This window comes from Miniopterus natalensis, chromosome 7 (assembly GCF_054644295.1).
Source record: "Miniopterus natalensis isolate mMinNat1 chromosome 7, mMinNat1.hap1, whole genome shotgun sequence".
NCBI lineage: Eukaryota > Metazoa > Chordata > Mammalia > Chiroptera > Miniopteridae > Miniopterus > Miniopterus natalensis.
This window is the reverse complement of record NC_142087.1, coordinates 23,553,571-23,565,376: the sequence shown is the minus strand read 5'-3', so window position 1 is coordinate 23,565,376 and position 11,806 is coordinate 23,553,571. Positions and strand designations below refer to the sequence as shown.

The 11,806-nt window shown below is 36.0% G+C and overlaps 1 protein-coding gene across 6 annotated transcripts in view; it reads left to right on the top strand.

Moving 5' to 3' along the window:
- The first annotated feature begins 2,080 nt into the window (after nt 1-2,080).
- TASP1 (taspase 1) overlaps nt 2,081-11,806 on the top strand; it is a 246,458-nt gene continuing 236,732 nt past the window's right edge. For 5 of the 6 annotated variants that reach the window (XR_001603125.1, XM_016212011.2, XM_087818871.1 and 2 more), the window contains exons 1-3: nt 2,081-2,331; nt 3,762-3,829; nt 6,758-6,826. Coding sequence is in view for 4 of the 6 variants with exons in the window: in XM_016212011.2 (XP_016067497.2) it covers nt 2,187-2,331; nt 3,762-3,829; nt 6,758-6,826 (282 nt within the window). In the remaining 2 variants the exon portion in view is untranslated. Of the gene's footprint in view, nt 2,332-3,761; nt 3,830-6,757; nt 6,827-11,806 lie in introns of those variants that run through there. The other variant, XM_087818872.1, reaches the window with a different exon arrangement.

Sequence of the window (11,806 nt, the reverse complement as noted above, 5' to 3'; positions counted from 1 at the left end):
GATTGCGACTTTCTGTGCCTCCTGAACTTGTGTGACTTTTTTCTTCACTAAGTTAGGGAAACTTTTTGTCATTTCTTCAAACAGGTTCTCTCTATTCTTTGCTCACTATCTTGTCCCTCTGAACCCCTATGATGTGGATGTTGTTCTATTTCGTGTTGTCCCAAAGTTCCCTTAAACTGTCCTCATGCCTTTTAAGTGTTTTTTCTTTATACTGCTCTGACTGGGTGTCTTTTTCTACCTTGTCTTCCAAATTGTTGATTTAATCCTCTGCTTCATGAGACCTGCTTTTAAGTCTTTCCAATGTATTCTTGATGTCACATGTAGTATTCTTCATTTCTGACTGGTTCTTATTCATGGTTTTTATGTCTTTTTCATGTTGATACAGTTCTCACCAAATTTCTTGTAGTTCCCACTCAGTTCCTTGTAGTTATCATTAAGTTTCCTGAGCATCCTTATAATCATTACTCTGAACTCTATGTCTGATTAGTTGCTTACCTCCATCTCATTTAGATCTTTTTCTTGAGATTTCTCCTTTTCTTTCATTTGGGGGTTGTTTCATGTCTCCTCATTTTAGTTGTCTCTTCTGCTTATTTCTATGTATTAGATATATGTTCTATGATTCCTAGTCTTCATGGGGTTGCCTTTTGTAGTAAATGTCCTGTGGGACCCAGTAGTGTGGTCCCCTTGAACTCCTGAGCTGGGTGCTCTAGGAGTGATTCTTTTGTGGTTTATTTGGGCTCTCCTGTTCTAATTGGGTTTTAACTGTTGTCCTGTTTGTGGGTGGGATTTCCTCAGGCTGGCTGACTGTGGGGCTCAACCCAAACCAAGTTGTACAAGCTGTTATACAGGTGTAGTCTCGAGGTGGTATCATCCTTCCTTGTTTTAAAAGCTTCCTCTTCATCTAGTCGTTAGCTGGTAATTCAGCGTGAATCCAGACTCCCCTTATCTTCCTAAATGTATCCAGGCTGTATTAAGCAGCTCTAGGCAGTCAGCTAAGTCACTCTTTATGTTACTCTTATGTTTCATATTGGAAAAGAATGACTTCTACCCCTTCTCATTTCTTACTTTCAAATAAGGTACAGAGTTTCACGTAACAGTGTAAATCTATGTTTAAGTAGTTTCAATCACCTTACACTCAGATTTTCTTCAGTATCTGTGTTGATTTTTAAATGATCCAATTTTCCTTATAAATTGTGTTCTGTCATTCTTATTATTAAGCCAAGATTGCTAGAAACTTCTGAGCTTATGAGAAAAATTATAAACTTTGTGGTATAAGTTGCTTGTAATTTATTTTATTAAATTTTATATTTCATTATCTGTTGAGAACCTCAGAAACAATGCTTTCATAAAAACTAACAAGTATTTGTACAAGTGTTATTTTAACTTCTTGATTTAGTCATATAATTTTGTTAGCATTTGTGTTTTACCATTGAGCTATGGGGCATTAGACTGTTTTTCTTAAGAGGTTCTACATAGACAGTGTGAATATATATGTTGCTTCATTTCTTTAACCAACAATCCGTAAATCTTAAATGTTCTCTCAGCACAAAAAAAAAAATTGTAATTATGCTGAAGTGATGGATATGTAAACTAACTTTATTGTGGAAATCATTTTGCAGTATATGAGTATCAAATCATCATGTTGTACACCTCAAACTTACATAATGTTACATGTCAATTATATCGCAATAAAGCTGAAGAAAAACACCATAAGCAGCGATCTAGGCTTTATACCAATGCTTAGTAATGTTGCCAGCACTGCCTGTGATTCTAGAATATCCCACAGATTATTAATATTTTGTTTGGAGGGAGTAGAAAGTGATATTTAAGTTATATGGAAGTTTTCTTTCATGTAGATAAAATGAAAGATAAAATGTCTTTGGACTCAGTATGAAGTGTTTTTTTATAACAGTTCTTTTGTTTATATGACTTTAGGCGAGCACTGTTAGTGGACAGAGAGATTTAAATCCTAATCTTTTCATATTCTTTGTATTACCAAGTTAAGTAACTTTAAAATTTAGTTTTTTGAAAGCTGTCTTTGTACTAGTTTGTATAAGGTAGGTGTGTGCTAGTACAAAGAAATGCATACCATCTTTTTCTGTTTTCCTTTAGGGTAATTCCCCTCCTGCATTTACTTTTGGATGGAAATATGCTCTTTTTCCAGTAGAAGATGGTAAACTTGGAGAATGACCATGGAGAAGGGGATGATTTCTGGCGAAGGGCTGCCTTCCAGATCATCTCAGGTTCCGGCTGTTAAAATAACAGCCAAAGAGTTGGAAACCAAGCAGTCCCATAAAGAGAAGCGAGGGGGCTTTGTGTTGGTGCATGCAGGTAAGCTCTAACTGAGTGAATCGGAAGGTGAAAATAATGTTGATTTTTTTTTTTTTCCTTGCCTTGAAGTACACTGAGAATTGCATTTCACCTTGGGAGGAGGTACAGTACCAGAGAGGAACTGGAACCAAAGAGATTGACTTCGATATAGTGAGGGCCTCCCTTAATTGCCCACTTGGAAGATCTTGTAATGACAGCTCTTCCTATGTCTTCTTTACTCTCCTACCCTATTATTTACTTTTACTCTATATAATAGATATATTTAGGTAGTGTTAAAACCAGACAAAGTAATTTTTACTGGTTTGTAGTTTTAAAAATAATTCTGCTGAAAAAATTTTATTGACCTCCGTATTTGACTGTGGCCATCTTAGATATATTTACACAGTCTTAGAACTAATTTGCCTTCTTAATATGATATGTGAGGAACCTTAAAACCAGAGAGATTAAGTGGCTTTAGCCAAATGGCTAGTTCCTGCTAGAACCAGGTTGAGAAACCCTTAAATGGGCCCTTAAGTCTGCGTCTAGTGCTCTTGGCAATATATTAGCCTATAATCTGTACTTCAGAGGACAACAAGGACAGATATTGTGAAATTTAACCCTTGGGTCCCTCATCAGGGACCAACAGAATTTCAGTTAGGCAGTCATATCAGTGAGGTTTCAGAGACACCCTGAGCTTAAATTCCAGGAGGTGAGATGGTGTAAACGTTTGGTAGGAGTGGTAATATTGGTGGTGCTTATGAATAGGTGGGCTGTAACACCCCTCAAGTTCAGATGTTATTTAGAAACTAACTAGTTTTGTAAAGTTACTTTTTTTTTTTTTTTATATCTTTATTGATTTCAGAGAGAGGGCAGCAGAGGGAGAGAGAGATAGAAACACCAATGATGAAAGAGTCATTGGGGATTGAGCCCACAACCCGGGCATGTGCCCTGACCGGGAATCGAACCTTGATCTCCTGGATCCTAGGTCGATGCTCAGCTGCTGAGCCACACCCAGCCGGGCTTTACTTTTAAGAATTCTGGATTACCAAATGGCAAGTGCTTTCTGAATGAAGGTTAACAGAGAAGAACTTAAAGGGACTCTTTTCCCTGACACTTCCTGGGTTATCAGCTCCAGACCAAAACACTCCTGACTTTGGAGAGAGGTTTTTCAAAAGGAAGAGAGGTGACCTTAGTGAAGCCTCTTTGGAGACATGAGCTATTTCTAGTGCCTCTCTCAGGAAAATAGGTTTTGAAAAAGAAGATAAGGCATGGTATTAAAAAGCCTTCTGGTGGAGAAAGAAGCTATTCGATTTCTAAAACTTTGTAGAGTTAAGACAATAGTTTTACTGTCACCAGGAGAGCATCAGTTTGTATCAACTATTTATATAATATAAGCAAGGTCTGTGACATTTTAATGAATACTGATAATTGGTTGGTTTGTCCCACTACAGGTGCAGGTTATCATTCGGAATCCAAAGCCAAGGAATATAAACATGTATGCAAACGAGCTTGTCAGAAGGTATAATAAAAACATTTCGGTTTTGACCATAAAGGAGTTTTACCTTGAAATTCAGAATTTTAAGGTTTGATTTATAAGATAATTTTTGGTTTGGACCATAAAATAATTTTGCTCATATTGTGAGGTCTTTTTTTGTTTCTTTTTTTATTCTCCAAATCATGCTTAGATCTTTCCCTTCCTTTCCCAGATTAAACTCTGTATTTTTGGAATTATGGGCACATAATCATATATCTTTTAGTCTTTGCAAGGGTGTTGAGGTCTGTAGAAAACAGCTCAAAGGCAGCCAATGTGTTTTTCTGTGAAGGGAAGGAAAAAAAACTAACATGAAAATGGGAGCTTTCCTTAGGGAGAGTATCCCGTACGTTTCCCTTCTGTTTTTCATCAAGTAGTTTGTATCGGAGACATTCATTGTCATTCCTGAGTTAGCTTTGCCCTTGTACTGAGTTCTGCTTGTTTTCTCTCTGGTTTTTGAGGTTTTGCTAAATTGTTGAATACTTAATGTGGAATCAGGAATGGAATCAAGAAATATTGTTTGTTTTTATTTTGATCCTGACTAAATACTCTTGTAGGCAAACCTTTCATTTACTTTTACTTAAATAGAATGTTAATTGGATATTGTATATCAAGTAAATGAATCTCTCAGCCCTTTTGATTTGTATTTACATACCATTTAAAAGAAAGATTATACTTTATTAGAGATCCAAGCTTTTTCTTATGAATGAAATCCCATAAATAAATCAGAATATTTTGTTATAGGGATTTTATTGTGTTTCTTCAAATTTATAATAAAGCAAAAAGTTCTCTAAGCTCTTTTATATTTTTCATCTTATTTTTCAAAGTGTGAGATCTTTTCATTATCTGAAAAGAAAGGTTTTACTAATGTAGAAGAACTATAGTCCTAGAAAACGAATGCATTCAGAGTCTACAGTCAGCCTCCTCAATTTACAATGAATGAGCTTCTTAAAAGTTTAATACAATTCTGTTTTTGAGCTTTCTCTTTATTGATTAATTTGGAGCTTTAATAGTTCATTTAGAAATCAGTCTTTCTTGTCTTCCTTTCCTGTCTTAATTTATACCCAAGAAGCAAGGAAGCAAGGTGATTTTATAGACCTTTACTCTCTGTAATTTATATTACAAAAGAATATGATTTGTTTATCTCACTATAAAATATATTATAGTATCAAAAGTGCTTTTATTAAATGTCTGTTTCCATCTAAGAATCCTGAAATGCCTTTGTGATTGGGAGTCACTGCTTTCTTAGTGAGGGGTGGGGAGAGTAGTAACAGTGGGAAGAGAAATTATTAGCTTAGTCTGAGACTCAGTTGTCTATATAAAATATGAATTATCAAGATATTTAAACCAAACTGAATTAATGTAATATCTGTGGACATTTGAATCTTCTTGTGATGAATGAAGTCCTTTCATTTACTAAATGCTTAGTACTTTGCGTTTAGTGGCTATATTTTTTCCCATTGTCTTAATTTGAATAATATTAAGTGAGCTATATCATAAATTACCGGAATATAAACTCTTGCTTGTTTTAAATCTAAGTAGTTTATATCTTAAAGTATGGAATGGAAATAGTGATCACTTTTTATTAATTCTAAACGTCTCCTGTACTTCTTTAAGCCTTTGGAAAGTTTTTGGGTATGTTTGAGAAGTTGTGTTTTTCCTTTTTCCCCCCTTTTTATTGAATTTATTGGGGAGACACTGGTTAACAAAATTGTCAGGTTTCAGGTGCACAGTTCTACAATACATTATCTGTACAATGTTTTGTGTGTTTACCACCGCAGGTCCAGTCTCCATCCATCACCATTTATCCCCCATACCTTCCTTCACCCCACCCACCCTCCCTTCCCTCTCTTCCCCGCAATCACGACACTGTTGTCTGTGTCCATGAGTTTTTTCTCTTTTTGCTTAATTTCTCTATCCCCTGCATCCCCCCACCCCTCACAGCTGTCAGCCTGCTCTCTATTTATGAGTCTCTTTCTATTTTGCTTGTTAGTTCATTTTGTTCATTAGATTCCACATATGAGTGAAATCATATGGTACATGTCCTTCTCTGACTGCTAATTTTGCTTAGCATAATACTCTCCAGGTCCATCCATGTTGTCACAAAGGGTAAGGTTTCCTTCTTTTTTATGTCAGAGTAGTATTCCATGGTGTAAATGTACCATCGCTCTTTTATCCACTCATCTACTAATGGACACTTGGGCTACTTTCAGATCTTGGCTACTGTAAATGACACTGTAGTGAACTTAGGGGTACATATAGTCTGTTGAATCAGTATTTTGGGTTTCTTTGGATATATTCTCAGAAGTGGAATTGCTGGATCATAAGGCAGTTCCATTTCTAATTTGCTTTCCACGGTGGCTGCACCAGTCTGCATTCCCACCAACAGTGCACAAGGGTTTCATTTTCTTCACATTCTTTTTAACACTTGTTTGTTGATTTCTCGCTGACAGCCATTCTGATAGGTGTGAGGGAATATTAAGAGAAATTTGCATTTTTCTGATGATTAGTGACATTGAGCATCTTTTCATGTCTCTCTTGACCATCTGTATGTCCTCTTTGGAGAAGTTTCTATTCAGATCCTTTGCCCATTTTTATTGGATTGTTTGTTTTCTTGGTGTTGAGTTGTATAAGTTCTTTTTAAATTTTGCATATTAACCCCTTATCAGATGTATCATTGGCGAATATATTCTCCCATTCAGTGGATTGTCTTTTCAATTTGTTGGTGGTTTTCTTTACTGTGAAAAAACTTCAGTTTGATGTAGTTCCATTTTGTTTATTTTTCCTTTTGTTTCCCTTGCCCAAGGAGATAATGTGAGAAAAAATACTGCTACAAGAAATGTCTGATATTTTATTGCCTATGTTTTTGAGAAGTTGTGGTTTTACAATGAATAATCTCTCCCCTTGGTTTCATAGGCAATTGAAAAGCTACAGGCTGGTGCTCTTGCAACAGATGCAGTGACTGCAGCTCTGGTGGAACTGGAGGTATCTCTTTTCTTTATGTTTTATTTAAAATATTTGTGAGTATGTTTGTTGTTCTTAAATGACATGAAACTGTTGAGTTAGTCAACCATCAATTATATGACCAGTGTTTACCAACAATATTAGCAAAATTGTGATGAAGCCTGTGATATTGTTAGCTTGTTTTTGTTGGGGACTTCTCTGAGTAATATAAGAAAGTTAGTTAAATTTCTTCTTCCCATTTTGTGAAATTCATGACTATAAAAGTTACTAGTTATTTAACGTTACTGGATACTTAAATTTTGTCCATATTTTTAGTAGGAAAATCCCTGAAGTTAACTCCCCCGAAAGTAATACATGTTTAGAAGACAAAAAATTCCAACTATTTATAAGTGTCTGAAGTGGAAGGGAACGTTTCCTTAGCAACCTAATGATTCGATATAGGCTCTGAAGCTGTGCTCTGTGAGGCACATCTTATCCAGTGTGGTGGTTAGGGTGGTCTCCAGTTCACTTCAGACATTGGGGAGTTCAGTGGCGGGAGGTGCTCAAGTTTGCTGTAATTCTTCGTTGTCCAGAGAGGGGGTCTCTCAGCTCTCGCAGTGTGGAACCTTGATGACAAGTTTGTCCAGGGGATGTTAAGGCTTTCAGAAGACCAACTTCTGCTGCTCAAACTTAGAGAAGATAGATTTGTGGTAGTCAGCTTAGAGGATTATAGTGAACAATTGTTGGTTGAGAGGAGTACTTGGGGAATCAAATAAGACAGGAAGATAAAATAGTGATGAGTTTGAGGGAGAAGGGGATGAGATCTTCCCAAGTTGACTGGATTGTGGCCCTTGTGTTTAGGCTCTCATATCAGGCACCTACCCTGTCAATGCCCAGCCTTGCATTTCCCTGTGAAAATTGCCCAGGAGTTTGGCAGAAGTCCCAGCTGTGTTTTCTGTATATGCCCTGAGTTGCACTTTTTTTTTTTTTTAATATATCTTTATTGATTTCAGAGAGAGGAAAGGAGAGGGAGACAGACAGAAACGTCAATGATGAGAGTCATTGATCGGCCGCAGCCCACAACCTGGGCATGTGCCCTGACTGGGAATCGAACCTTGATTGCCTGGATCCCAGGTCGACGCTCAACCACTGAGCCACGCCCGGCCGGGCCTGAGTTGCACTTTTGATCATGCTTTATAAATTTTAATCTCTCCTGTTAACACTTTCAGCTTGGTCTTAGTCAAGGAAGGTAAACATATATAGTGGGCACCAGCTCTATTGTGGTTTGGTCCCAGAGGCCTCTGACTTGGGGATATGTGATCCCCTTCTATTGTGACTGATACCAGCTCTATCAGTCATTAGCCATGTGTCTCTGGGAACCTCACAGTCTCTCCTTGATCCAGTGTTTCCATTTATAACATGAGGATAATAATGCCTGCTTTTACAAAGTTGTGAAGATTAACTGAGTTAACATGACAGTCACACAGAAGAATGTGTGGTACATAGTAAGCACTTCATAACCGTTAGCAATTATTACTATTAAGAGGTGCTTTGGAAGTGATATATTTGAGGTAAATAATTATGGTAACTATTAATGACAAGTTTTATAATGTCAAAGAAAGGTTAATTATATATTGTGGATAAGAGGAGAAAAGAAATGCAAGAAAGAAGATTGATGTATACTTACCACCAAATCTTACCTTTACTCAGCGCGCGCACACACACACACACACACACACGGAAAACTTCATCTAACTTAACACAATTGTTAATTGCAAATTATTCTCTTTTGTGCAGAAGATGATGTCCTGAGATTACCTGAGATTACTGGTACATGGAGTCACTGTGGGTCTGGGGAAAGAAGGTTAATGAATAGCTGGGGGATATACTGTAATGGCAACTATGAATACAAAATTGAGTAAACTTAAGTTTTCCTTTTTCTTTTCATTTTAAAATAATTTTAATTTCCCCAAGTCATACTTACATCATGTTGAATATGTCATTACATTTCTCCCCAGTGATGTATCAATCATATTTTGAAAAGTTTACTTATTTATACTTAAATTGATTCAAATTACATTTAAGAATAATGTGTTACACATAAGTGAGAGAGCTTTATAATTTTGAGTGATCACCTGTGTTTTTTAAGAGTGTGAGGATACGAAGGTTGTTTTTTTTAAACAAACGAGTTTTATTCTTTTTGATTGTTATAGATTACTGCCCTGAGTGAGGTTAGGGTACTTTCCCCCCTTAATTTATTAATTTTGGGGAAGAATTTCAATGAATTATCTTTGAAAATTCATTTTTATTTGAAATCTTTGATTAAAATGTATGTTAGTAATTTAGAGGCTAAGGCTACCATGAGTCTTAAGAATTATGTTGGTAGTCATGCCTACCAACATGTGTCCCCTGCAGTTTTAGTCACCTTGCATAACTGATTCATCACCTTTAAACAGGGTGAGGGTTTCTTTCTTTCTTAAAGAAAAATTTATTTATTGCGTTTAGAAAGAGAGAGGAAGGGAGAGAGAGAGAGAAAAAGAGAGAGAGAGAGACAAAGAAACATCGATTTGTTGTTCCACTTGTTTATGCATTCATTGACTGATTCTTATATGCGCCCCTACTGGGGATTGATCCCACAACCTTGGTGTATCAGGACAATGCTCTAACCAACTGAGCTACTCGGCCAGAGCTAAACAGGGTGAGATTTTCAAATAAAGAGTTCAGTTGAAGTATTGTAATAGTTTGGGTCAATGGAAAGATATATGAAAATCAGATTCTAATATTTTCTCTACTTCAAGAAATATAAGCAACAATATTGAGTCCTTTCAATCTACGGAAAAGTCCCAGAGGGTCTGATTTATACTGTTGTGTTTATTGAGCATAACTCCTTATCTTTAGTTTTGATTAATCTATTCAGTAGAGTTTTAAGTCAGTCTATTTAGTCTTTTCCTAATTATTGACTAGATATGGACAGTTATACCTTTTCTTTTGGACTTTGGAATATACTTTTTGACTAAAACAAAACTGTACTTTTAAAACTTGCCTGTTACATTATTATTTAGGCAGATAATGAAAATCAGTTTGAATTTCTAGAATATCTTGCTAACTGTAAATTGAAATGACTGAAATGGTTTAATGGTCAGTATTGGCTGGAAGGGGCTTCTGGTCCTATATTTTGAAAGATATAGAAATTTGCACTTACCCAAGTAGTAAAAAGTCTCTGATCTCAACTTGATGACATAGAGGAGAAAGACAAAGTGAAAGAAAAGAAAGTTTATATATGTATGTATGATATACAACCAAAAATGATGTGTCTGGTGACCTCTGTACTTAATACAGTCCATTGACACACATCATTGTTCAGCTTTCCTTGGAACCAGTTACCTTGTGCAGTTCCGTATGTCTAATCTACCAGTACAGACAGGTGGTGTTTTCCTAAGATTACAGCTTCTGGGCTCCAGAGTGGGTGTTTCTTACGTTTAAATAAGGGAGGTGAGGCCAAGCTCCTAAGTTCCTGCCTATTAAACTGACTAGCTTCTCCCTTCAGGGTTTTGGGAGGGAAGTGGCCACTCATGTAGGAGAGGTATGTTGCAATGTGGAAATGAAAATGACACCGAGTACGCTTTGTTTATCTTCAAAATATGGAGAAGGAAATAGGAAGGCCAGTTTATAGATCATATTTTAATAATTTATCATTAAATTGATTTGGTCCCATTGTTTCATTTAGCTATTTATAGCTTTTTTGAGATTATCTTTATAACTGATGGAAAAGTGAGTTATATCCATTGGATAATACACTCTGATTTCACTCACAGTAGAGAAGATAAATATTGTGAAACAATTTGATCTTCATAGCTAGGGCTATGCATTTGGAAGACAGTTGCTTTCATTGCTGTTTTTGAAATAGTTTTGGTTCAGGTAGTGATGGTGGATTTTAAATTCTAAAGAAATCTTGCACATTTTACATGGTAGACCTTCTGATACGAACTTTTTATTTGAGGAAATTGGATATAGATCTGGGTGAGTCATGATGTCACTGCTAAAGTAGAAAGTGTTTAATAGATTCTGATAGGAAATGAACTAGTACTCATAAAATAATTACTGAAGCTCCCTTTGCACATCAGTTTTTTTAAAAAAAGTATTGAGTCCTGTTTAAAAAGTTCCAATATGGAATAATAGATGAAATTTGAATGATAGACTTTTGAGAAATTATTTGTAGTCATGTGTGAGAAAACTGATGCATCTGAGATTTTAAAGATCTTGATGTAGCTAGCCTTTGGGAGATTTTGGTTAATTCATTTTGAAATCTGGTTATTTCAGTAGGTAGAATACTCTGCATTAAAAATAGTGATAGGTATAGCTTTTACATTTCATATAGTGAAAGGCAAATTGCACAGGCTCCTTTATTAAAAATGTTTTGTTGAGTTTATGTTATTCTAATTGGACCCTGCAGTTATTTTATTCATCCTTAAAGGCTCCCTGTGGTCAGGGGAGATGATAATTTATGGTTGAAACTAATATATTGTCCAAATGCTTTAGCGTTTAAAGAGCAGATTCTGTTGGGCACAAATTTTTATAAGTGTGTCCTAAAAATAATCCATTGTCCTTGGATCTCCATATAATGCAATATAATGCTTGCTTATAAACTCTAGGAAAATACTTTAAGAAGTAACTTTTTATCCAGATGGCTAAGAGTTTGGGGTAAGAGAGAAAAATAGGTTATTGTCCTATTATCTATTTATATTATTATGTATAATATTGTTTCACATTTACCTGTACCTCTACATCCTCTTGTTCCCAGAGCCAGCTCTGCGTGCATTCTCTAAGATAGGAATCTTTGGAATGTCATCACTGTTGAGTAGTCGGTTGTTGGTGGACCATAGCCGGGTGCCTCTGTGTAGCTGCGGGATTAGGCTGCACCCTCTTCCTTTGGCAATATACTTCTGGCTGGAATTGTTTGTGTGGCTCAGAGGAAGAGGGCCTGCTAGTCCTTGAAATGCTCAGTGGTCATGGAGATCATGT